Source organism: Hippoglossus hippoglossus, chromosome 14, assembly GCF_009819705.1.
Source record: "Hippoglossus hippoglossus isolate fHipHip1 chromosome 14, fHipHip1.pri, whole genome shotgun sequence".
In the NCBI taxonomy this organism is placed as follows: Eukaryota; Metazoa; Chordata; class Actinopteri; order Pleuronectiformes; family Pleuronectidae; genus Hippoglossus; species Hippoglossus hippoglossus.
In genome coordinates this window covers 3,276,591-3,304,510 of record NC_047164.1, presented here as the reverse complement: position 1 = coordinate 3,304,510, position 27,920 = coordinate 3,276,591, and the positions used below count along the sequence as shown (strand labels likewise).

Here is a 27,920-nt window from a genome sequence, read left to right as displayed (position 1 = left end):
CCTCAAGGATTCTGTTGAATTAAAAGTGTGCACGTTAAAAGAAGGTGAGGCGTCCTTCACTGATTTAACGACAGACTGTAAACAAAACCCTGTGGTTGGAGGCATGAAATGAAAAAACTATAAAAACTGAACTCGAGAGGAAAAAAGACCTAAAAACTTTTATCCAGTCCGAAGAAAGAAAAACAAACAAATCAAAAAGCCTCCGCTGGGTTTTTAAAAGTTACAAAACTCTTTATTTGGCACATTTGCATCTTGTTCAAACAGGAAGTTTATTTCTTTCTCATCTTTAAAGAAGTTTTAGCCATTGTTTTTTTTATCAGCTGTACCATCATCACCAGTCTAACTGCTGAGATCTGTGAACAAACACAAAGCCTGGGTTATAATTTTATTCAAATTCTGACCTCGTGGTTCCATAAGACGCTGAGCTGAAGAAACAACATTCACAGATCTCAGCAGTCGACGTTCTGAGCGTTATCTGATAGAAACCATGACCCAAACTTTTAAATATCACCCAAAAATAAAAAATAAAAATGCTTTAAAGAAAAATCCTCAGAGCTTTGACATCCACTTCAAAATTCATCAAGATATTTCCTACGAGAAAATGACAGATGTTAAAATCAGAGCAATCTTTCTTTACAGTAGAAGTATGAAAGTCATTTTTGTATTTATGTAACTGGGCACTGGCCTGTAAAAGGCATTTTCATGTACTTTGTCGAGATGTAGTAAGCATGCACTTATGAGTTATTAATGAGCTAAATGTGTGTTTGAGAGCCGACACATTACAACTACAATCCGAAGCTTTTCCCTTTAAACGCTGCAGGACGGAGAACGAGAGAGAGGACGATGTTCGGCTGTGGGTTTTTTTTCTCATAGAGATTAAATTCCACCTCACTCTGCATCTCAGTTCGGGGGCAGAAATAAAAAAATTAAAAATTAAAAATTAAAAAAAAAGGAACCACAAACACCGGCTGCTTTTGTGAAGGAGACGCAGCTCTTCATTTAGCACGGTAAACAAGGATCTTTGAAGTCAGCCATTTAAAATAGGATTTACATGAATAAATAAAACGGCTCACGGATGTGTGAGCGGCAACACTGTTCGCTGAAATCGCACAAGAAGGCAGAGGGCTCTGGGTAATCTCCTGTGACGGTGACACACACACACACACACAGACAGACACACACACACACGACACAGGAAACACTACTGACAGGTTACAGTCTGGGACTCATTAATAAATACGTCCTGCTCTGCTCCCACAGTGCGTCTTTGTTTCACCTTCAATCTAAAACCCATTGTTCGTCGCCCCAGGATCCAGGTGTGAAGGTTTTCCCCTCATTCGACGGAGGAGTTTACACAAAAACATCCATGTTATTGATGCCATTGTTCACTTTGATGACACCCGGCGTCCTGAGCCGCATCACATCCAACAACCACAGTTTGTTCTTTTCCCTGTGGATGTGCTTCACAACCATGTGCTTCACATCCTCCAGTTTGAAGTATAAAAATATGATAAGATTTAAAATAACACTAGGGGGACGGGGCTCGATAGCATTTTTTATTGAATTCAAATCCACAGTCTGGTTTGAATTGTTTTTGAATAACTTATCTCAGGTAAAGAGTAAAAAAAAAAAAAATATGACTCAAAGATGTTTCTGTTGACGGAGGAGCCAGAAACTACAGTTTCAGTAGCAGCTTGTTATCTGACACTTAATTAACGGACTTCATCAGCTCACGTTTGTGTTTGAAATGAGATTTAAACACTTTATTTCTGTTTAATTTTGTTGCAGATTGTGTGTCATCGCCTTCAGGATGATAATCTGCAGCTCAGTTATTGCTGCTTTTCCTCTTAATGTAACCGTCGTTACTTTAACACCGGGTGATGTCACACAATAAAAAAATACTAGTTTGCACCATCACAGTTAATATCTCCCGGAAATTATGATGATTGATAAATGATAAACTGGTTTATGGTCTCACTTCGTCCCTGTAACTGTACGTTTTCTGTTGCTCTTCACTAACGGAGAAGGACAATGTGAGATTTAAGGTTTGATGTGAGATTTGTTGGCGTTTCACCGGATCCAAAATGGAACCAGCTATAAAAAAAAACCATGCCGAGTCCTCCCTGCCTCCGCCTCTCCGCCCGGGCTCCTCTGATGGTGACGTCTGCGTGTCATGGATGAAGAACAGAGACGTACGTCAGCATCTCCGCCTGCCTCTGCATCAGTCTTTGCTTACGTGGTTGTGACAGCCACTGTTTGATTCCTCTCAAACAGGCTTTTTTTCATCCTCTTCCTCATCTTCCTCCTCCTCCCCCCCCGCCCTCCTCCAGCTTACCGGAACGGCGGCTCGGGCTGTTGAGGGTTCGGCCTGTAAAGCTGCTGCACTCTCACCGGCCGCCCGTTCGCCGGCCAGCCCCCTGATAGCTGTCCGATGACCCTGAGGCCGACCGGCTGGCCGTGTCCTGGGTGTGGCGTGCTGGGGCTGAGGATGTGGGTCTGCCCCAGCTGGGGTTCGGGCAGCGGGGTACTACCCTGATAGCACGGGGCCGAGGCAGGAGGAGAAACGGGGTAATGAGGCAGGAGGATGGCCGGCGTGAGGCCGTAGCGTACCTGGAACACTCTTAAAGGTCCTTGCGCTACAAAGCCGTTGGGCCGCTGCGGCTCCTGAGGCTGCTCCGAGTCCCTCTTCACCTCGGGGACTCTACTCTCCTCCGCCGTCTTGGTTTTGCCCGGCTGGCGTTTGGCCTGAGCGACCTCCTGCATCTTCTCCGCCTGCGCCCGGCGGATATGATACGTCTTCCGGGAGCACTGGAAGGAGTCCAGGAAGTCGTCCAGGTTTACGTTCCCCTCCATGAACTTCTCCAGCAGCTCCTGTGAAGCAGCACAGACAAAACAAACCGGCATCAGCGGAGAAGGACAACACACAAAGGGAGGTCCGACCGCGGGGGAGCCGCTCAAACAAACTCCTGCAAGTATAAAGAGGATTTAATCAGCTCGGGGATGTTTACCCATGAACTTTGGCACAGTTTGCCGGCTACAATATTTCACTGTAAGAACATTTTACACAGTCAACAAAGATCCGTGCGCAGCAACTGTTACATTTGGCAAAGCTTGAAAGCCGTGCGACGGTTCTCTGTGTACGTTCCCAGGATGTGAGGAGTCTGAGCCTCAGCTGCTCGGGAGTGAAGTGAATCTGCCCCATAAACCACAGTTATTGTTCTTAAGTCAAATGTGATTCGGTTTAACACGGAACTGGGACGAAAGGCAGATATTTAGTTTGGCCGTTTTATCACCTCCTGTCCTAAAGGACTCGTCGATCGCTATAATGGCCGGCAACAGATTTTTCCTGACCGTAGCCTAATCGATTGTTTCAGCTCTAAATGTGTTCAGTATGTATGTAACCTAATTTCACCCCCTGACCTACTTTCCTCCGTGCATCGCCACTTAGTGAACGTACAGCGCCGTGCTCAGGCTGATGTGTATGAACAGGAGCTAACGCTGCATGTAAGTGTAAAACATCTGCTCATGGAAGAAGATCAAGTTAAATCAAACGTAAATTGTCTTCATACTAAATCTGTTTTACACTCGTTTTGTGATATTCATACTAGCTACTAAGAGTTATCACACTTTTCCTGGACAAACTGAACGTTGTTACTTATTGTTAAAACCTTCTTCAATTAGGTTTCTTTTAGGTGTAGATGAAAAACAAGTTAATTATCTATTTTTAGATTTGCACTGATCTGCTGGTTTGGACTATCATGCATTTAGTGTTTTTATGTTTCATTGCAGTGTTTTGGTTTTGACTACCACTGATCGCCAAATTGCCCCTCAGTGATGATAACGATATTCCATCAAATCAATTAATCTCATAAATCAATTAAGTGTTTGGTCATTTGGTCAATCACAAATTCCCATAAGCCAAACTGACGTGGTGTGATTTCTATTTTTCTGCTGATTGCCTTATTGATTTTTTTCAGCTCTAATTGTGTTTTTCATGTTCACAGTAACAGTGACCTGGTTCATTCTGAGCTTCAGTGTGATGACCTGTGAATTAACAGGTACGCAAATTAGTTTCATTGATCATTTGTAAAAACAGGATGATTTCTAATTACAATTGTTTGGACAGTTGATATTTGAGGATCTACTCAGAACTATAGCTTCAAGTAACCTGGAAACAACAGAAGTTAAACGAATGGACTTTTCCTTCATTTAAAGAACAACGTTGGTGTTATTCTGTTTTTTCAGTCCGTCAGGAAAAGACAAACGTGTGAGTCTGCCTCTAAACACGTCCTCCGTCTGTGGCTCTCAGCCTCCAGCACATCTATTCTAATTAAAGATATAAATCTTTATAAACACCTCACAAATGTTCACTTTATAAAAAGACTACACAGCTGTAGTTTTAGCACAATTCACTCACACAGTAAAAACAAAGTGCTGCTGTTTGGAGCAGTTAATTAAAACACATTCTTCGCTCTGGTTACTAGAAGGTTTACTCAAAATAAACCACAGGTGATGTCGCCCAGAGGCGGTTTTTAAAAGTTTCTATTAAAAAAAAGAGCTCCAACGCCCTGAGGAATAATATATATGAGGATTTAGGTGCAGAGAAAACACTTCAATCAATTCAAAGTTGCTCTGGTTTTATTCATTAATGCAATAACCACACGTTTCCCTTTAGAAAAGTTGTTTTAAAGCTTAAATCTGAGACGTTAACGTTACAGCTGCTGTTTGCTGAAGTGTAAAACTCTCTCTCAGCCTCGCTCACTGTCCTTCCATTAATTGTCACTCGCCCCCTGGTCAACCGTAGCGTGTGATTGGTGGAGTTTCTGGTTTATTGCCTCCCCTCCCACTGCGTCTTCACCCACTGTGACACGAGAGCTTCTCCATCTGCCAAGGACGGCGTTTAGTAACCTCAGGTTGCAGTGAATCTACTGACCTCACTGTCGAGAACACGACAGCTGCTACAGGCGAAGCTTGTTCATGGTCACGTGTGGTAAACAAACCGACTTCTGCAGCGTCATGTTCTGACTTTGCACAAGTGAACGGAATCAAAAATAAAAGCTGCAGCTGGATGTCGACATTAAACCTCCTGCTTCTCCTTTCATCATGACATCAAACCACATCTGGATTCTTACCTCAAGTCTGATGCAAGAAATATGATTGAAGTTTGTACAGGAAGTAAGTTTTTTAACTTTGATTATTGGCTTTAGAGGAGGAAGATGAATGGACGATTCAACAGAAAACTATGATTCTTTTCATGATGTGTTTAACTTACTGTCCGTGTCAGTGTCTGCAGAACAGAACAGGGATGGTTACACTGCTTTGAGCAAATAAGATTATAAAAAAAAAAAAAGTGTACGATGAATTTCTCCATCTATAAAAACAGACAAGGGGCAACATCTGTTTCTGATATTTGCTTTGATTCATAGATTAAATTACTTTTAAACTTCGCCCTGAGGCTGAATTTATGTAGATTAGTGCAGAGACAGTCTTCAATAGTTTATGTCAACACAATGTATTATTAAAATCTTTTTTCTCTCCACAGTTTACTAAGAAAACCGATCAGTGACGCATCAGTTAAACTCTGTTTTCCCTGAAATAACAGGAATCCAGATCTGCAGCAGGATTTCTTATTCACCAGCCGTTAAATACAGTGAAGCCGTCAGTGTGAGTCTGACAAAGACAAAGAGAAGTCACCTCCACGGCTGCAACACTAAATCTGCAGCCCCTTCAGAAAACAAGGCTGTGAACTACAGTTAAAGCCTGAACCAGTTCAATGAGCGTGTCCTCGATCCAGAGCTCATATCCGGACACATAAAGTAAAGCTCTGTTGTAAGGCTGCAGGGGAACGTGAGGGATTTACACGAGCACCGAAGGACGACAACAGGTTAAAGTTTGATTCCTTCTTCAGATAGCTCTGTTCAAGTTGGTACCTGACGAGGAATCCTCCCAACGAGGACGCTTGTTTGACTTAAGGCAACAGAAGATGATGTTGACTTAAGTCTTCGAAAGGCTTAAAACACACATCTTTTCTCCACAGTCACGTCAACACTACAGTGGCTACGTCCGAGCTCTGAGATGTTTTGGAGACTGGAGTATTGGATGTCCGTGCTGATGAGGAGCTCGACGGTTTCCCACTGAACCAGTAAAAACCCTGTGAGGGTTTAATCTGGAATGTGTGAGATCAGAGGAGAGAACACGGCGGCTGAAGAGAGACGCCTTTGTCTTTGTGGTCAACGTACAGCTACATCATTCTGTCGTAAAATCCACAATATGTGACGAGACAGATCCGTGAACACGTCCATCCTCTTAAAGAGTTTGTTTAACCCACAGATTCAGGTATAAAACACCAAGCGTCTATCGAATATTTACTGATGTGTCCGTGTTGAGGCGTTTTCTTTGCATTCAGCCAGCGTGGCTGTTCGGCCTGTGCTGGGCATTCCTCAATCAATCAGCGGACAGCAGCTAACGACGGAGGGAGGAGGTATTGATCGGAGGAGAGGTGGGGGGGGAGGTGTTAGAGAGCAGATCAATCCCAGTCTGGACCAGCAACTCGGGCGCCGGGGGTGGATTTCATCCGTGAACAAGACTTGCACGCCGCCCCGATCAAGGCCGAAGGAGGACGGAGGATTTACACCGGATCTGTGCATCATCACGTTATTTAAAGACTGAAGCTGAAGGTTTCTGTAGCTTGTGAACAACGAGCAGAGAAACATGATGATCGTGCTGCTCAGACATGAACATTGTTTTACTCCAACACGGACGATCGTTAGCTTTACTTCAATGTTTTATGTTTATACGGAGCAAAAGCTTATAGAATACACACAAGGTTACATCATCCAGTGTTTACTGTTAGTTATCTGGACTGTGGACATTCAATTAGTCCCATAATGAACCAAACACTTCTGATGCTTTTGCAACTAAAATTCATCTTTAAATTAATTTATTCTCCTTTAACTTAGAAGAAGAAAACCACAGTTGTACGTCTTTGATTGACAGCTGAGCCACGACACCGTGTAAACACACCTGTGCTGCAAACTGTTGCCCCTGCAGGCACGTTTTTTAAAAACTGTTTTAAAGTTATAATCCTTCAGATGTTTAGAATATCAAACAGAGCTTCTTGATGCTATTTGTGGCAGATTTCAGTTCAAAGGCCACTAAACAGTATTTACACTGATTGGTTAACTCTCTGTGGAGTAGTTTGCTCTGTCAGTGGCTCTGTCAGTGGCTCTGTCAGTGGCTCAGTCTGTTGTGAAACCGTCTGTACAGGCACTGGAGAGTCAAAAGACAGAAGCTGATACTGAACTGAATGTGTTGTGCTGCGTCTTAATGAACCACATCTGCATTTAAACTGACGAGTTTCTCCTCTCGATAGGTTTAAATTTTAAATGTTTTTTAAAATGGAGCCTGTATGTCACACTTTTCTCATGGACAGGCTGCACAATTATGAAAACAAGTGTGTGTGTGTGTGTGTGTGTGTGTGTGTGTGTGTGTGTGTGTGTGTGTGTGTGTGTGTGTGTGTGTGTGTGTGTGTGTGTGTGTGTGTGTGTGTAAACACTCATGTCAGTACATGCATGTCGGAGAATCATTGAAGCAGACGTCACCAAATCTCTGTGAATAAAACCAAAGCTCCGGTCTCTTCATGGACGGGTGGTTCTGAGGTTTAGTTGTGATTTGGCTCCGATGTGGATGAATATCTAAGATAAGCTGCTCACGTGAGAACATGATGTGTTTGGGCCGGGTGATTATCGCTTTGGGATATTGTGCCTGTAAGTGACGTTTTTGCCTTCAGGCTGCATTTTTCCTCATTTAAAATTCAACCTGCAACATATTGAATCAGATTATCAGTGATGTGAATGTCTGGATCAGTTTCTGATGCCTCATCACTGCCTCTGTGTTGTCTGAGGGATATTTAAAAGCATGAAAAGATGAAATATTTCATAAAATAACTTAGAATTTCTCATTACAGCCCCTTGGATTTATCTCGGTTTCACTTCTCTATGTTGGGAGCCACTGATCTACAGTTTATGTTAATTTCCATTCAAAACATGAACGCTTTTGTTGAGTTTTCCATCAGTTTGAAAAATAGACTCACTCGTGTGTCTTTATTCGGACCCGAACATTTAAGATCTGTCTTCAGCGTTTAGTGGCACAGTGACACCAACTGATCTAAAGCTGCTTCATCCCCAAGAAGAATCTAAATTTACTCTGGAAAACGTTTTAACAGAGAAAATATGTTGGTTTTTTGTTCTTAAATCCTTAAAGCTGCAACATCAGAGGGCAGAATGAACACAACACATATTTAACGGTCACTAACGCGGCTGCTGAGATGGATATTCCTCTCAGATGCTGGTCGACTGCTCCGTGTGGATGTATATTCCTCATGTCTTCAGGGATCAGATTGCACAGAAGTGGGCGGGCTGCCAGCGAGACTCCAGGCTTTTCAGGAATCGACTACAACGGCGCGGCCAACGAGATGGAGGACTGTTCGTTTTCCTCCTCGGCAAGAACAAAAGAACGGAGCTGGTTTGGTCGTTGTTACCTCTGAATGCTCCTCGGCTTGTGCCACCTCCTCCTGCAGGAGGTTCTGCATCGTCTGCAGGCTGTGCTTCTGGACGTGAGCTCCTGCAACGACAAAGGAAACATCAGTGATGCATGTGGAGGGAGATGAGGTATGACTTCACTGGAGCTGAAGAAGAAAGAAAAAAAAATAACAACCCAGTAACCAAGAAACCGCAGCAGAGAAAATTATTTTCCAGATCACAAAGAGCCTTTCAGAGTATGTGCTGACGAGGAGATGGTGGTGGACAGCTTCTGGCCAGAAGAAGGGGGAAACAGGGACTGGAGATATTTGACTTTGAGCTATTTAGGGGAGCTGGTCTCAGTTCTGGTGACCACGAAGCTGACTTCCATATCAGAGTCTTTCTGTATCTCCTCATGTTACTGTCTCCAGCACGCACCCACATAAACTATCAAACTTAAAACCAACACTTAATTAAGGATAAATGTTATAATTAAGCACATTAGCGCTTTCTTTGGCGCCGTGCTTTGCCCGAGGCGCCCAGGAGGTTACTGTTCACGCACACATGCTGTATTTGAATTATTTATGGCCGTGTCAATACGAGAAAAAGATGAAAGCAGCCGCTCGCAGAACAAAGGAGGAACTGAACCAGTCCAATCTGCCACAGGACGTTCAAACCAGCTCGTATCAACGTTACACCAGGAGCCGCGGAGCAGCGACATGAGGACTGAGGGGAAATTATTTTGTCATCGTGACACGTTAGGTCAGCAAACTGAGCGGAGACGCTGAGGAGAACTGAACGCTCCCATTTCCATATTGTGTTGTATTTTTGTAGAATTACCCCCCCGCATTTCTATCCCATAGGAGATAATTGACTGTTCATATATTGGTGCATATCAAACAGGAGCTGCTACAGCTTTTTAACTTTCAATTGTGCATATATAAATATAGGCTTAATAGAGATAAAAGCCCACAGCTGCCTTTCAGAGTCCAACACAGCAAACGTCTGTAGTTGAAGGTGTAAAATCATTAGTATTTAAATCAATTTAATTTCAGAATATTTATTCTTGCAAGTACAATGTCCTTAATTAGCTTCGTTAAATAATTAATGAAGGCGGAATTAATGATGGATGAAACTATGAAAATTGGACCCACGATGTCATAAGAATGAAATGATCCTTTAAGACTTTTAATTCAGTTTATAGTCGTTTCAACCTCGTGAAAAAACAAACTATACACGTTTACATACAGGAAGTAACACCAACGCCACGTGTTACCAGCTGCCACACACACACACACACACACACACACACACACACACACACACACACACACACACACACACACACACACACACACACACACACACACACACACACACACACACACACACACACACACACACACACACACACACACACACACACACACACACACACACACACACACAGGATGAATATGTATGACGCTCCCACGCAGCATGTGTTCAACTCCCAGGGGCCGGCAGTCGGCCATCATTGTGAACAGGCTTGACCCAGCTGACTGGGAGGTGTGTCCTGTCCCTGCAAGAGACGCTGCGACAGCCACACTAAACCCCCCACAAGTCAGACTGGGTTCACTGGAAACTGAGGGGCAAACAAAGGTCACAGCATTGACTCGAATAACTCTCCGGCCTCGGGGGAAATCCACAGAGAGAGGGACAAAGCGTGCAGGCGGCTGCGGTTCGAGTCAAGATGTTCACTTTGAATGTTCCTAATGCAGTTGGGCAATCAAATAATTCACCCAGATCTTTGGAGGAGATACGTTTGTTATAAAAAGATCAAAGCTTCTGAGCTGGAAACATAATGACAACCAGATTCCTTGAAGCTCTCTGTGACGCAGTGACCTCAACATTAATAATCCATCTTCCTTGTGCTCTGACCGTCGTTGTGTCAACGCGGACTCAGCTGTAGTAAGAAGAAAGCATGTATTAAGGAGTGGCCTTTTTCATGACCCCTCACTGCAGCTGCTGGGAGATGGGGGTGTAATGTGAGGTGACAGCCAGGCAAACAAACGCGCACGGAGAAGCTGAATGTGCCCTACATTTGAGGAGGTGGAGAGCGACGTGGGGGGGCAGAGGACCTGGAGGCCAGCACTGCGGAGCACTAACGACTGCATGGTGCCGCTGATGGAGTAACACATTTTGTCTGGGAGCGGATATGAGACGATGAGGAGTCGAGGCAAACCCGCGTTTGCCGCCGCCGGTTCCGCCTCGTTGTGTCGAGAGTTCTCTCTCTGCTGCATCTGTCAGTCAGATTCACATATTTTAAAAACGCTGATCAGAGACCGTCTGAGACCTCGAGACACGCTTAAAAAAAAAAGACACATCATAGCCTCCGCAAAGTTTTTCTGGGGAAGTTTAACCTTGTGCATGCTGGGAGGTTTATGTGAATGCACTAACAATACGGAGACAGTTACTTAATATAGACAGATTGGATGATTAGTTAGCTCGTGCTCTTTCCAGCTTTTCTACTAAACGGTGGATGGTTTAAAATAATGAAAATAATGAGTTGCAGTTCAAACATCCACTTCCACCAAGGAGGTCATGATTTCATCCCTGTCCCTTTGTTTGTTGGTTTGTAAGCAAGATTGGGACTCGGCAGAGTTAAACCTCACTAACGAGAACGAGACGGGGTTAGATATTTCTTCACCTGTAAAATGTATTTAGAAATTTGACTTCTCTTATTTCAGTCATGCACTGCAACACAGCTCCGGACTGGACCACCCAGATCAGAAATATTTCGAAACCACCCTGTAACTACGACAGGTCTGCAGTCATTAAAAAGCTGAAGACACTGTCCCCACAACAGAATGATCAGATCCACCTTGAGGGGCACTGATGCCCCGGAAGCCCCCCCCCCCCCCCCCCCCACTGTCGAGGTGTCCGGTCCGGTCAGGTTTAGAGTCACAGCTCGACTGTGACCTCAGACAATGTGAAGTCAAAGCCTACATCGTCTTGGAGGACTCGCGCTGTGGGAAACACTGATCGATGTGACAGTTGCTGTGAACGCACGGTGGGCTGAGCACCGACCTCGCAGCAAACAGCTGATGTCGACATGTTAATGGGCCCTGCCAAGGCTGCAGGAGTCCTCCAGTAAACTCCGAGGAACATAACAGGAGAAGTTCGCTTCTGCTTTGAGACGGCAGGTTGGCAGGAAGAAGCTGAAATGTGAGATTTGGTTGTAATCTGGGCCCTAAATGCCGCGTTGTGCCATATGCAGGGCTAATACCGCATCAGATAAATACAGCAGGAAGCAGGGGTCAGTTTCAGGTCGTGGCAGGATTCAGAATATGAGCCTGTCAGATTACTGTAACTTTACAGAAGAGACAAACAGCCGCTCGCTCTACCTAGTGACAGGGCAGGTGTGCAGAGGTATGAAAGCAGGCAGGGTTTTTAATTGTTTCCCTGAAGGCATCGTCATTCCTCACGAGTATTTCTGTCGCATTTCACATGTAACATCACGAATTGAGAGATGAAGTCAATAAATCAACTCAAAAATAGAATGATACTCAGTAGAGTGCAGAGCAGCGCCAAGGCCCAACGGTCCCCTTCAATCCACTTAAACCACACACACACACACACACACACACACACACACACACACACACACACACACACACACACACACACACACACACACACACACACACACACACACACACACACACACACACACACACACACACACACACACACACACACACACACACACACACACACACACACACACACCTCTGAATACGCCTGATTTCTTTCATAAAGATCCTTGAATTCGTTCCCTTGGGAATTGATGGAAACGCCAGAAAACTTTGTCTCACAATGTTAAAGAATGTGATAAAATAAGAATTACTGGATCCATGCCAACATTTAATGAGTATTTTCTTGGTTTCGTGAAAATCAGTCCAGTGGTTTTTATGTAATCCTGTTCACGAACCAACCAAACAGCAAACAAACAAATGAACAGGGGTGAAGAGATAACCTCTATGTGGAGGTAATTAATTCACATTGAGACGATGAAAAGGTCAATTTGAAGCAGAAAAAGCAGCTTTTACACACAGATGTATCGTTGGAAACAATATTAACTTCATATGACAACAAGACTTCCTCTTTACAGCAATATTTAAAGGTCATGGACAATATATAAATGAATAATCTGGTACATTATTCATAACTCAATTGATATTCATATTGCAACTTGTCTTGCTCACCAAAGGTCAGCTGTATGTATATATACATATATATATAAAATCTATGTCTGATATGGTTTTTCAAAATCTGTTTCAATTGCTTCATTAAAAATTCCTAAAATCTGATTTACTTGTCTTATAATCATGTAAAAACGTTAAATCACTGGATAAAAAGCCCCTTTTCCAGGTTTGTGCCTGTGTGTCCACACTGTTCATATGACTCCACACTGGTTTTTCACACACTCATGCTTGTACGTCCATGTTTTAAACTGAGATTCCAACCTGCGTGGAAACATCATCATCCTTTAAACCGATTCCGTTTCCGTTCTCTACAAACTCCTGAGGGAAACATCTGCTTCTGCTGCTAACTGCTTCCACTAGATTCACCAGCTGTTAGAAGAGCAGGTAGTGGACTGTGTGTGTTTTGACTACAGACAGTTTGTAAAGATGAACAACATGACAGTTCCCAAGAGCTGAGCCAAATCTTCTTGATCGCTCCCTGGTGGCTGGCTGCAGTACACTTCATAACCCCCCCCCCCTCTTCCACGCTCACAGACGGTACTTGGTTCAAACCAAAAAGTCAAAGTACACGTCACAATAATTTCCTCTCAAAGGTGGTTTCTGAGGTTTTAGGAATTTCTTCTCAAACTAATGCATGTTCGAGTGTTCATGCAGTTAACTGATGCCATAAAAAAGAGGTTAAACGTTTTAATTCCATGATCGGCCAAGCACGTGTATCTCAGCTCCACATGATGTTCTGTGCAGTTGAGACACATTCTCCATCTTTATTTACGGCCTATGTTTTTACAGCTCTTTTCACTGTACACAGCTTCCTGTTGTGGCTCAATACGACACCGTTGAAATAAGTCAATACACGGCCTGGACGGCTAAACAACGAGTTAACCTGCAGCTAACATCGTCCCGGATCATCGGGCGCTAGACATCCATGAGCCCGACTGATTGAGCGCCAGCTGGAAACACAAACACGCCATCAGTCAATAATAATGAATACAATTCCCCCCCCACCCCCCGTTATAAAGCTGCCTTCTCCACTGCACCGGATAGTTGTGAGAAATCAAGTGAATAAATGCACTTTAACATGCTGGGCAAGCAATCTGCTGCTGATTATACACAAATAGGTCATGGTATTACAGATGGGGCCTTGCAGGGCACGGATGTATCCGAGGCTTGAAAATTAGCCAGCGACTCAGCAGTGAGATACACCCCTGCAGCACCCCCGCCTCTTGTTTGTCGTCTCTGCCACAATTCTAGAGCACGGAAAAACCCTGAGAGGCTCTGTGCTGAATCCAACTCAAGTGGGATAACGGCTTCACGGCTCCTCCTGAAGCGCCACGAGCCGAGGGTAACACTTTGCTGTTTTTAACTTCGTGCCACGCTGCCATGCTCCTGCACCGAGAGGAAAAAAAAAATAATACAACTGACATCAAACTGACAACAGGAGCCGTTATACATCGGTTTCTCTTCCACCATCTGCTCCTTCCATTCACTCACAGTGCAGAGCTGTGGTGAGTCCCGCCGATCAAACACTATGATCAGCATCCATGACATCTTATTTTCCTTTGACTTTCCTGCTGTTTTGGAGGTTGATGCTCTTTCCTCAGCTTGTTCTGTCATGGACAATGCTGCTCATGGGATTAACGCTGGCTCTGAGACAGCCGTCTAATGCCAGGACCAGTGAGTGGAAGACCTCGTCGGAAAAAGCTGTTTATTAAATCTTTTTCAAGGATTTTTCCCCCTGTTCTCTTCCCATTTGGAAAGAACCGGTCCCCAATGTATCTTAATCCGTGTCACTCCTAACTCTATTGCTGGTCAGGGGAGGGCACGCTATCCCATAATGCTCTGCAGTGGAGTTGCTTGTACAAACCAGAAGGAGAATGAACAGTGTAGTGACAAACCAGAGCTTCTCACCTGCACTAGCCTTGGGATGCAACAACGTGATCCCGGGTATCAGACATGACTGAGCCACATTAAATGAGACTTCCTGGGGGTGGGTGCCAGCAGTTTGGACTCGAATTTCAGAAAACAAGCAATGACATTGGTTTGATCTCCAATGACACACTGGGTTTAGTGTTATAATCTGCACGGGGACAGCGAAAGTGTCACTGCATCTTCAAAGCGAACACCAGAGAACAGGAACAGTTAGAATCCAGTGAACTGATCCTCTCCCATCATTGATACTGGCATTTCCCTGTGGGATTAATAAATTAACTGCATCTCCATCCATTCCGCTTCAGACCAAACTCCAACACTCTCTCCACAGGCTTAAAACAAACCTCTTCAGAAAACTGCTTCACACTCCCGGGGCTTGCAATTAATTCAATCTTGTTTCTTAAAAAAAAAAAAAAAAAGTGACTAAGAGCATTAGCCATGCTAGCGGCTCTGTGAAGAAGAGCAGCGGTGCTTTCAATGATGATGCTAATACGCTGATGTTGAGCGTGCAATGTACACCGTGCACCCTTTTTTGTTTAGAATGTACGATTATTTCAAAGCAAGAAAATGTGCTAATTGGAACTGAAGAAAGTACAACTGAAGCTTGTGGGGATGTTGTTAAGTTGTTGACTCCAAATACACAAATTTCAACCTCCAAGTGGTGTTATGGGGAAATTCAGAGGACCATGAAAGTTGGTAGGATTTGTTGCCCTGGCAACATCTACATCTGTACTAGATTTCATGTCAATCACTCCAACGATTTGTGAGATATTTCATTCTGGAACTAAGTGGTGGACCAACACTGCCGTCCATAGCGTTACGCCACCATGGCTAAAAAAAAACAACCCTCAACAGCTGTTTGAACATACTTTTACTTTTTATTTTGGGCAGGTTGCACCTCTAATTTTAGTTTATATTGAGCTCATGTTCCTCTTGAGTTTCATTATATTGACTGTACATGGTTCATTAATGCAAAGCCAGGTTGCAGCGTCAGTTGTGTTCAAGTTTTAGAGTTTTGGTCCAAGACTGGAACATCTAAATGTGTGTTTTGTCTTTTGTCTATAATTTTAATGATAAAAACAACGAATTGAAGATTGGAATCATGTGGTTTGGTATCATATTCAAGGGTCCATTTTGCTTGAGGGCCCAAACGCTCCTGTGCACAACTAAGCTGAAACGTGTCTGTACCATTCACATCGTCTCTGCCGCAGTCAATGGAAACTCTCACCCTGTGGTTTGTCTGACGGCTTCACCCGACTGAGAGGAACACACTCAGCATCTTCACACAACTTCTTTTACTCTGGATCCTTAAAATATGTATCAGACACTGAGCTCACTCTTTTTTTGAATCTGCCCCGACGGCAAAACACCTCATAAATGTCTAAATCTCCAGTTTGTATCACGCACTGGAACTTGAGGGAACGTTCAGACCTTTCACACCTTCACACCCTGAGAACCATCAAGTGTCAAGTTGACATCGAGCTAAAGGGTGGGATCCTTTTACTCAAGTCTCAATATGGAAAGTCCCAAATAAACTGTAGGCACTTTGTTCTCTCGCTACAGAGGAGATGGACAGAAACAATCCCAGAGGAAGTGAACATAAAAGCCTTCGCTCTCGTATGATGACGGCAAACAAACCCCCCAAATCCCTGTTTGATGGCCGCACCCAACATCACAAATACGTCCTGTAGCTGCTGACCCCTCTTCCTGCTGAACTCGTGGGCGTGACGAGAGAAATTAACCGCTCGGTCAGAAAACGAAGGCTGGACTTGATCTTTTCTGTTTTAGAATTTGAATTTCTGCTCTTTCATGCTCATTCTGAAATGAAACGTGGATTACCACGCGGATTACAGGAGATTAAAGAGGAACCGTACCAGACAAAAGGTGCGGTCTTGTCGCGGGGAGCAGACGGCAGCAGTCAAACAGATGAAAACAACAGTTGCTCAATAACATCAAACAATGCAGCACAACAGACCTGCGATGGTTTAACTAAACTGATGCCAGGAGCCAAACAAGAGGCGGCTCTGCTGGGTGATAAACGGCGTAACAGCAGATTCCACATTGAAAATGGCACTGAACTCAAACATCTGCAGCATCGACAAGGGAACAGCTTGGCTGCAGAGACACGTGTCACCCAGGACGTTTTGTGTTAAGCTGATATACTTGCACAGCGCATATTTACCTTAATGCAAACGGTCAGAGACTTACCATCAAATAGTAGTTTTGAACACATCCCTTGTTTAAAGCTGTAAACTCTGCTCATTTTATCAGCTGTGGCTCAAGAGAGCTTTGTTAGTAGTTTGTCTTAAGGTCGAACACAAAGTGAAGTTTGAAGACGTGACACTGTCACCGCTCATTGATGCTGAGCTTTAGTGTTTTTGCAGATGATGCATTATAAGAATTATGCAGTAAGGGTGACTTCATTACTTATTTAATGCACATAATTAATGCTATCATGGTAAAAGTCCGAGGCTAAAAAGCTGGGTTGTCACCTGCCGTCGACCATCTTTATATAAAGTCCATGATCATGTCCTTGTTTTGTACTTTTCAACATCACAAGAGAAAAAGGATTGAGGGCGAACTGACTTGTTTGGTTAACGTTACGCTCTCTCAGGTAAAACTAGTCGCTGAAATGTAACATAATGTTCATTTAAACAAAGGCTCTGATATAATAGCGCCTAGTTCTAGGCCAGGAAACACTTCACCGTGGACAGGACTTGTTTTTAATGAAACTTGTAATATGAAGTATGAAATGCTGCTGCTGGCCTTGGAAGTAACACTGCATCAAATGATGGTTAGAGCAGATAAAAACCATGTTTAATGCATTAATTACACTTGAGCCTTCGTACTTGTGGTTTGAGGGAAAACAAACCGCCATTTATCCTCTTGATAAACTGACCATCTCCAGCTCGTCCTGCAGCCTCGTGCGTGCTGCTTCTAAAGCCTGAATTTAGTAGGTAGACTGTGTGTAGTTACTGCTGCTAAGCTGTTATTGGACAACTGTCAACCGTTCCGCCGATGCTCTTCAGCCCCATCTCGCCTACGTCTGCTTCGGCACAGTAACAGACTGCGTTTCAACACCCACTGAGGAATCTAGAGTGGCCACATGGGCATAGAAACACAGTTAACTCCCCACTTATTATGTGAACAGTGATGTGTACGTTCGAACGTGCACATAACTCAAAACTACAGCTGTCACTTGAAATAACAGTCATTTTTTTAATGTCGAATCGTATAAACATTAAGTGTGAAATCTACAGAGGCTCGTGCTCTTGAATTCCTCGTCGCTGACACCCGATAAACGCTGTGTATTGATGTTTTAAATAGAACCATAGCCGTGCTGAAAATATCTCAGTGATCTGGTGTTGTCAACGTTTGGTCCATTCTCCGTTAAAGTGAGACAAGTATGTACAAAGGCCACGAGACTAAATAAAAAAATACTAAACACTGCACTTTTAAATGATTTTGTCTTTTTGAGAGTGTCTCAAATACATCAGAAAAATGATATATGTGTGTTGGTATATTTTGAGTTTAATAATATAAATAAGGACAAAATAATAAAGTGAAATAAAATTCAAAAGCATAGCTTCGACGCAGAAGCATGAATTGGACTTTATTTTTCTGTGTTGCTGCCCCCGAGCTCTGGCAAGTCTCTCGTTCCACATTAGCTCTTGTACTGTTTTTGATACTCAATTACAGCCTCACCTTTTTAGGGCTGAATAAATTCCATTTCTTTGTTCTATTGTTAGTTTTGCTTCCACGTTGTAACTTAGGGACTAAAGAAGTTAGTATGAAATATGTACTTCCTGTCATCATCTACGTGGGCTGCGGCGTTTAGTCACTTCTGATAACTTTCTGGTATAAAATGCAAAACTTAGTCTTTCAGTTTGAAGGGAGAAAATTAATGAACTGTTTCAATTTGTAAATTTCCACTGTAATATCATTGTGAAATCACTACCAGCAAAATGAACCTACTCGTCATTCAACATTATATCAACAGAGGTGAGGAAGGCAAGCAAACCTGCGAGCCAATTGAAACAAAAACATGTCTTCACAGTGCAAACGAACCTTCCCATGGTTCAGTTTGATCCAGACTGACACCACCTCGTGTGGCAGGACCAGGCACTGACGCACCTTTCTCACCTGTTCTCAACTGAAGAGTCCAGAGGTCCACAACAAACAAGATGTGACAGCACCACATTCATTATATCTGTGCTAAATACTGTGTGTAGGCAGTGGCTACTTGGGAACAATTCAGTTTGGTGCATGATGTGTAAAATGTGTAGGTTGTGGAAAGTTCTTACAATAGATCACTACAGGGTTATTTTAAGTTAAACGTTGTGTAGACGATAGCGTGACACATGATCCTCCCTGAGTCACAACAGTCCTGTAAAACCTGTGACATGAATAATCACCGTCTCTGTGGAGCTGCCACAGTTTGTGTGTCTGTGGACGCTCAGGATGATTAACTGACTCTGGATATTCCTTAATGAATTAGAGATTACATCTAGGAGACGGATGGACTGGGAAGAAAAAGCCCCGGCACACTGATCTGAGTCTTGTTTGAGTTCGCAGAGGAGATATTATCTCTGGCTGAGAGACGTGAAGATGTGGAAGACGACTGAACCGTGAGTGGATTCGGCTTAATTTTGTTGGTCTCTGCCGGGAAGCAAACACTCGCAGCTGTCTGCGGAAATCAGCCCGATGTCTTGTCAACACAAACAGTGCAGATGAATTAGTGAGCAGACTTTCACTGTCTATTCTCTTTGTGCTCATGGTCCCCATTCAAGTGGAAGTCTGTGCAGCTACTGACAAGCCGTGCAGGAGCTGCACAGGCAGCATTTATTTAAAAAAAATCTGAATAATGATGCTTCCTGTATAAGTGGTGGAATACTTCTTATCATTCTCGCTCAATTGTTTTGCATAGACGTTAAAAATATAGATGTCATGTTTTAAGAACTGTAAAACTTAACTCTATTTTATCTTCGGGGAAACATCAGTGTTGCTCACTTGTTGAATGAAAGAAATAGAAGTTAAATTTAATTTAAATACAATTTGGAAAGTGTTTTACAACATATATGCAACATTAACACCCTTTGTATTGTCAACATCTTTTTAAAGTAATAATACTCATAACAAACTACATTTTTTTATGAATGATCTATGATGCCAACAGCTAAAGTGACATTCTGCATAAATTTATTGTGAAATAATTCATATTGGTGCATAAATGCCAAGATGATAAGACTGTGAAAGACCATTTTTTATCAACCTAAACATAAAACAGTCAGACTCTAGTTTGTAGATTTGGATAAAAAGAGGAACGATAATGATCTGAACATCGTATCAGCTGATCTCCAGGTTTGGGTATCAGCGTTTGTATTCTAGGGTGAAAAAACATTGGCTTTGAGCATCACTATTCCAAAGTGTAAAAGTCAGAGTAAACAGTGCAGCAGCAGGAGGAGGAAGCAGAGAGAAACAGACGCCAACAAAAGCTGTGAGAAACTGTCCAGAGTTGACATTAAGAACCACTCAGAGTTCCAACTCCTCCTGGGAACCACATCGCTCTCCTCCAGCTTTCCGTGGTCGCAGATCCGTCCAGCAAACAGCAGGATGTATTAAACAATTCAGCCGTCGGCCTCGATACACTGCACAGTTTGTCTCTGCTGAGATTAAACCTCCCGAGAAAACGCTTCACGAGAAAAAAACCTCCTCGTTCCCCCTCTTTTTTTCCCCCCTCGCCCCCTCTTCCTCGTCGCACCAAACGAGAATCAGATGTTTTTTGCAGAGGAAGAGCGGACCCCCACCCATCCTGCTCTGCTGGGGAGGTGGGACTGCCTCTTGTGTAAAGCGCGCACATTGACAGGAAGTTTAACATTCCTCCCAACTTCCATCACTGGCCGGCAGCTGAGGCGGAGAGATCTGGCAACCGGCTTCTTCACGAGGGGTAAACGCGGCGCACAGCGACTGCTCCATTAAAAGCTTTCACTGGCAGTTAGGAATAAGCTGCAGTTGACATTACCTCTGGAAATTAATGCAGAGAGATTTATATTATCACCTGCCCTTGGCTTGGTTCTACTGTAAAGAGCGCACGGAATTTGCCCATGAGGCTTAAAAATTTAGGGGCTGAGGCTTAGGAGACATCCTCCGGCGCTGCCCTGGAGCTGCCCTGTCAAAAGCTTGACTTGCCTAAACAAAGACAAGGCCCCTTTCACCCGGCAAATTCCTTGACAACTGCTGCAAGCTTCCTGCTGGCATTTGATATGCTCCATTTCGTTCCCATGACCAAACTCCAGTCATGCTGAGGCTTTCGCTGAGCAGTTGAAGGCTCGTCTCGCTGACACTCTGAAGCTTGCTCCGCACTCTGATGTGAATCTTCCCCCAACTGTGAACTAGTGAGAGTGTTGCAGTGATTTCTGTGCCTCAGACTGTGCAGCAGACAAGGCTGCAAGTCTCACTGCAATTACAAGGGAAGACAATGAGGAGCCACTGTGGGACGTCACGTGGAAGTGTTTCAACACGAAGAAGTTAGGACGCAAACTTTCTGTGGGCTTTCTGCGATTTCGTCTTTCGGTTTGTTTTCATTGCAGTTGGACGTAAAAGCTTGTTAAAGCTTGTGTGGTCCTCTGAGTAAAGTAAACTTAAGGTCAGATAGATGTTGGCAAAACCTGCTTACGGAGATATTTAACAACCCAGTCCTGGAATTTGAACCAGTGACCTTGTCATAACCACCACAGAAATCTACCACTGTGGTCTTACCTATATGAAACCAGAACCAGCCCCCCCCTCTCCCTTCTTTGTCTTTTGGGTGCACTCACCAAGCTGACTCTGTTTTTCCCAGCACGTGGTTGCCAGGTTGGACAGTTCCCGGTATTTCTCCGCCAGCTGGAGTTTGCCGTTATTGAGGCGGGGTCGCCGGGCGAGGCTCTCCTCGGCCAGGCTGCGGTTGGTGGTCAGCAGCATCTCCCTGTCCACCTGAAGCTCCTGGAACTGAACAGAAACCCGATGATTAAAACGATGAACAGAAATGGATTCATATACATTTATCATGCGTGTGATAATACTGCGTCACAGTGAGCACATGAAGCTCAATTGTGAACTGGAAAAAGGGGGATTTCCTGTAAATATATGGATTAACCAGCAAAAAAATAATCTTTAGAAAATTAATCAGCAGCAAATCTGAAAATGACGAGAGGATTAGGGTCATTTAAAGGGGGGAAATTATAATATTAATAATGTAATATTAATTTAAATATATTAATCGTAATATTACAAGAATAAATTAAATTTTTCTTCTTAAATTACTTTATTTTTTTAATATTATGACTTTTTTTCCAATCACAACTTGATTCTCGTATATTCTGGAAACTCCACAATTTATTTTTGTTCAATATGTCTGTAATTCTCCGTTATATACAATCAAATGACAGAAATATCAAATATCTGCTGTTTTATCTTCTCAAATATGAGGAGTTGATGTTTTTCTCACAGGAGCTTTAATATTACTGTGGTTTATTTGACATTATGGCCTGAAAATGTATCTCTTGAGTTCACTTGATTTCAATTTCATGGGTGTAAATATGTTTGAGCGAACATTTCTTCTACATAAAAAGCATGTGTAGCCCAAAAAATGCTCAATTTCCTATTTATTAAATGCAATTATTAGTCGCTAATGTCAACACGCGTGCAGCCCCTTTGCAGACCAGCCACACTCAGACATACTGCAACACTCGATTGTACAGTTGACACCATGTATTACCGTCCTGGTGCGTTTAACGGAATCCGCTCATGGTGTTAAAAAATGCAGAGGGAGCATTTATGCAAAAGAGACCCTGTGAACGCTTTGTTTCCTTTCAGCTGCAGGAAAGTCGTGATGGTGCCTTGCGATAAATTGATGAAAGACAGTCCCAGTGGTTCTCGTGGCCTATTAAACAAAAACAGTTACACCCACTGCAGACGCATGAGTTCATACGGTCGGTGTCAAGATGGAGTCACGGCCGAATGACAGCAGATTTATGAGCTGCTTTTGTGAAGCCGGTCTTAATTTGTCTGTAGCTGATGAATACCTGCATACGACCTTAACTATTCTCTATGTAGTCTCTTCAGGCTTGGACCATACAGGCATGAGATGACATATTCAAACATGTGTTAACACAGTAGAGCTTTTGTTAACCAACGGCGGCCTGACTTAAACTTTCCAAAGTCAACAAAACAATTGCAAATATTTGCAGGAGTGTACATGTGAGAGGGGGCCACATCCTGCCAACTGTGTTTTCTTACTGCTAGGTGTTATTATTTCCTGTGTCATTTCCTTGAGCAGCGGTCGCACTTAAAAGGAGACTAACGATGCTTTTTTAGTGTTTCTTCCATCTGGTGCATTATGTGGGTTTTTTGTGAATCTAAGAAGTTCTGCAGACATAAAAAGCCCAAAGTCTGTTGTAGAAGGAAATCCTGAAACACCTCATCTGTAGGCACTATATCACTCCTTCAAAGTCCAATTGGGAAAGGCAGATTCCAGCAGTATCACAGATAAGGCCAATATTTTAGGGGTGCAACCATCTATGAAACTGGCAGTTCATTTCTTCATTAATGGCTTTTCCATTAAAACAAAAGATAAATGCCTGTTATACTTCCTGAAGCCCAGGGTGGTGCATTCAAAACACGAACATGTTCAGTTTAGTCTCAGAAAATCTGAACCTTTGAGAAGCTGTAACCAGTGAATGTTTGACATTTTTGCTTAAAACGTGATTGGAAAAGAAGTTGCCAATCAATTTTTCATTTTACTGACTATTCAATTAATCTATAAATCGTTAAGTCACAGCATGAAAATACAATTAAAGGCTCTTGTAGACAAATACTGGCCATAAGTATTATCAAAAATGGGTTCACTATAATAAAATCCCTACAGATTGTAACTTTAAATATTAAAATTGACAATTTTGCTGTTTGTGATAAAAGGACATAAACTCACCCTGTTATAGATTCAATATGTTAAATGCAGGCTTGTGTCGAGGGGGGGGGGGGAGGGTGGGGACTGTCACCAGACCATAAGAAAGCTATAAATTATTGAAAAACTGCCACTCCCTCTCTAAGTGTTGCCAAACAATACAGTCACGGCACATAACTGTAAAGAGACGGTTCAGAGTCTCAAACACTGACACAATGACACTTTGTGAGGAACTCGCTGCACAAAGCCCGAATCGTCTTTGAAGACTCCATCACTCTCCACATTCCTGCTGCTCTGCCCAGCCGGATACATTTCTTGCTCAACTGCTTTCATTCAGCAGCGAGTCGCTCTGGGGCCTGGAGGCCGTTTCACTGGGTCCGGAGTTGTTTGGTGCATCTGTCTCACATTTTACGGGTCGTCAAAAAGGACGTCGGAGTCCCGAGTCCAGAGGAATTTGCAGAATGTGGCCTGCGGTCGAATGAAGTGAGAAACTACAGATGGGATGTTCATTCAAAAAGGAATAAAAATAGCACAGCTTGTTTCAGGCTCAAAGCCCAAACATGCGTCGCATTTCCTTCAACAGAAATCCAAACGGACACTCCATATCCGGCGTTGGCTTTTCTGCTCATCAAACAGCCCCCGCTGCCGACTTTGGGGGAGTGAATGCTCTTTGTGTTGTGATGCACAGCCAGGAGAACAGAGCCGATAGTGTTTTCTTCATCCCTGACAAACGACACTCGGGGAGCACTTAGGAGAGTCTGGTTCTCTGCCGGAGCGGCGCTGTTGTTTTCTGCGGTTCAACGTGTCTGACCACATGAAATGCAGTAAATAGGTGCTTCCCTTTCATCTTAAGTGAGGCTCAGACCTAATGAGACCTCTGGAAACCAAAGGCGTAAGTCACGGATGAAATTGATGGGGTGTGAAGTCTTTTCCATGAAAGAGAATCCTTCATGTAACACTAGTCCTGCTCTGCAATAAAGGGAATATGCATGTTCTCCAAAATGTGGAATGGAAAGAATGAACTCAACTCTCTCCTCACACCATTTGGGATGAGTTTAGAACTTCATCCATACGTCTTAGGACTCACATGAGCATTTTAGAATGCACACTCACACACCTTAAAACACAACATGTGCCATTAATCTATAAACAGGAAGCGGATTGTCTTCTCTGCAGTTGGTTGCTTAGTTACAGAAAATACTGTTCACCAGTGGGCGTGTAGATGATGTTTCTAACACACTATGGTTGTGAAACTGGAAGACAACAATATGTCAGGATGAAAAATATCCATTTACACGTAGAAAACGCCGACAAAGACGTCAACTCGGAAAGACAAGATTTCAGAGCTTTAGGCGATAAGGTCCGACATTGGTGTAGATGTGATATAACAAAAAACACATTTTATACATCACATCCCGCCCACTGCGTACTTTTCCAGGACGCCACCCCTCGCCTGAACGTTCCGGACATTTTCCTGTTGTTGTGAACGTGCCTGACCCGGACAATCTGCTGTCATGCTCCTTATATATGAAAGGCAAACTCTGCATAATCTCCTGTTCCAAATGTGAAGGAGCAGCGTTTCACTGTCAGCTTTCTGGGCTTGACCGTTTTTCAAAAAAAAAAAGGTGTTAAAGCCACTTTCAAGTCTGCAACAACAACGAGCTCGACTGAGGAAGTGTTTCATGTCCAGGTTAAAGTTCTCCCCCAATTCGATCAAGTGTGTTATGACTGCAACACTCAACCCCAAACCTCACCACAGCAAAGCAGCTACAGTGCATGTGAGGTCACAGTGAGTCTTTGTTCTCTCACCAAACATTTCTACCTGAACACTGGTCTCTTTAGTACTTATGATAATATTTATCCACCAATCTCCGCGGTTAAGGGTCACAACAAAACTGCGACTCTGGGAGGAAGCTCCGGTGGCACCGACAACAAAAACCTGATGTTTGAGATTGTTGTAGGAGCCCAACATGTCGCTTCTTGTTTGGACAGTTAATAAAGAGAAGGAGAGGAAACACTGCCAAGGCGGCTGTAGCGTTCGTGAATCATTATGATTGATTAAACTCAGCAGTTTACATAACAGTCATCATTTACATGAAATTAATGAAGCGTCCTGCTCGCAGAGCCCATGCTGAGAAGAAAGACGCGTTGTGAAATCATCATTTTGTGCAGCCACGACAACATATGGTTCGCATTTTTGATGTATCTGCAGGAGAGCACGCTAATGAGAGTTTGATATTATTCTTTAGTGACAGATAAATGAGACGATGCGTGAATACTCGCTATAACAACCGCAAGCTCGCCGGATCGAGTCTCTGAGTCACTGAGCTCGACTCCCAGGGGAGAGTTGTATGACCCCTTAGTCAGATTCCACCACTGTGGCTCCATCCTCCCAATTCATTATCAGAGCCAGGTTTCAAATGTCACACACTTTGCCAAAGAACAAAAAGAGTCGTGGCGTTCTCTTGTTTCTAAGCAAAATCAAATGACATGTGGGTTTTGCTGTCTTAATGAATCAAGGACAAAGAGTGCGGTCGAAGACATTATCGCACAGGACCAGTTTGGCTGTTCCCAACGTGCCTGCCAGGTATTTCAAGAAGTTTCACTTATTTAATATGTATGTTAACGCAGCGAGAACGTGTACGATGACGAATTGCCCTCACTGGTTATGTTTCACTACACCCACCGCTGTTGTCACCCCACCCACAGCCATGAAAAAGCAATGAAATTCAATAGCCTGCTGAATCCTGATTGAGTGAGTCAATTCGGTTTGAGCACCCCCAAGGCACACCTCATGAAAATGGGGCCCATGAAAAAGTTAGGAAATGTGTGTGTGTACTTAAATATTTGTGAGGAGCATAGACCTTAGACATTTTTGGAAAGTGAGGACATTTTAGCCGGTCTTTTACAAAGGCTTGTTTGAGGGTTAAGACTTGGTTTTAGGGTTAGGTTACGCTTAGACAATTAGCTGTGATGGTTGAGGTTAGGGGCTGCCAAATGCATTATGCTAATGAGAGTCCTCACTAAGATATAGGTAGAAGAATGTGTGTGAGAGAGAGAGAGAGAGAGAGAGAGAGAGAGAGAGAGAGAGAACATGGATGGAGTATTGGTTAACGCAAGGAAGGTCATCATGTAGCCCTCCCAGACGTGCATCACTGACATGCAGACAAATGCGCGTGGAACTCCTTTGAAGTCCCAGCAGTTTTTGAATTTCTACGCTCATACGCAAACCTGCACGCACGAAATTATCCGAATGAGGATGTTTTCTACAGCCCTGACACCTCTCTACAATTCGGCATTAATCCAGCACAGCAAAAAATCATTTTAGTGCAGGAAAAGTGAAATGTTACTTGAAATTAAACAGGCTCGCTAGAGCCTTTTAGAAAATCCTTTGAGGGAAGGAGGCATTGGAGGACTAGTTGTAAAAGTTGCATTTCTACACTAAAGGATGTTGCTATGTATATTGAAGTAAAGCCGAATTTGATATTATTTATTGAAATGTTGAAAGTTATGTCAAATCCTCTTCCAGGTAGAATGCGCGTCCACAAACGGACAAAAAAAACCAAATTGCCAGATTTCAAAGCGGAGCTCGGCGCAACACAACGGCGCGTTTCGGGGTGTTCACGCCACGCTGCGGTTCTTCCTGGACACTTGTGGATTAAAACAAACACACGCAAAGAAAAACACGTGAATCCCTTTGTGTTGCGTTTGCGTTCATACAACTAATAAATGTAAATATCAGGAGCGAGAGGGGAACGAATTGTAAATCCGACCACTCGCCACGCAGACAATCGATGAGCCTCGAAAAAGCGGATTTACGCGAAACCCCCCCCACACACATTTCACGCAAATGAACCCAAAACACCCAGAAACACGTGAATTCCCAGGGGGAGAAACAAGCGGAGAAAAGGACGCGAACCGCGGGAGGAGCCGGGCGACCGCACCGGGAACGCAGCGCGGATCGCTCCCAGCACTTTGGGGGGGTGGGGGACCCACCGTTTCATTGAGGCGGATGATTTGGTCCATTTTGCCGTCGCTGTGCAGCAGCTCCCGCAGCTCCGCGGGGCTCAGCGCCCTGTAGCCGTCCGGACAAGAGTTGTTCTCCTTCGATCCGGACATGTTCCCCCTCGCGCTGCGGCTGTGGACGTTCAGAGGCGGAGGATCCGCGCCGCGCTCACATCGCTCCCGTCGGAATGTGATGCGATCCGCCCGCATGCAGCGTGAAGCGGGGGGAAGCGCTTCAGCGTTACACTTCCGGTACGCACCGTCAAAATAAAA

The 27,920-nt window shown here is 43.7% G+C and overlaps 1 protein-coding gene across 1 annotated transcript; it reads right to left on the bottom strand.

Moving 5' to 3' along the window:
* Positions 1-141: 141 nt before the first annotated feature.
* On the bottom strand, positions 142-27,920 carry vps37d (VPS37D subunit of ESCRT-I). The gene is made up of 4 exons (XM_034605921.1): positions 27,639-27,920; positions 21,514-21,685; positions 8,540-8,622; positions 142-2,871 (listed from the first exon to the last, which is right to left on the bottom strand). Exons 1-4 carry the CDS (start codon positions 27,855-27,857, stop codon positions 2,332-2,334), a joined length of 1,014 nt encoding a protein of 337 aa, XP_034461812.1. The 5' UTR covers positions 27,858-27,920; the 3' UTR covers positions 142-2,331.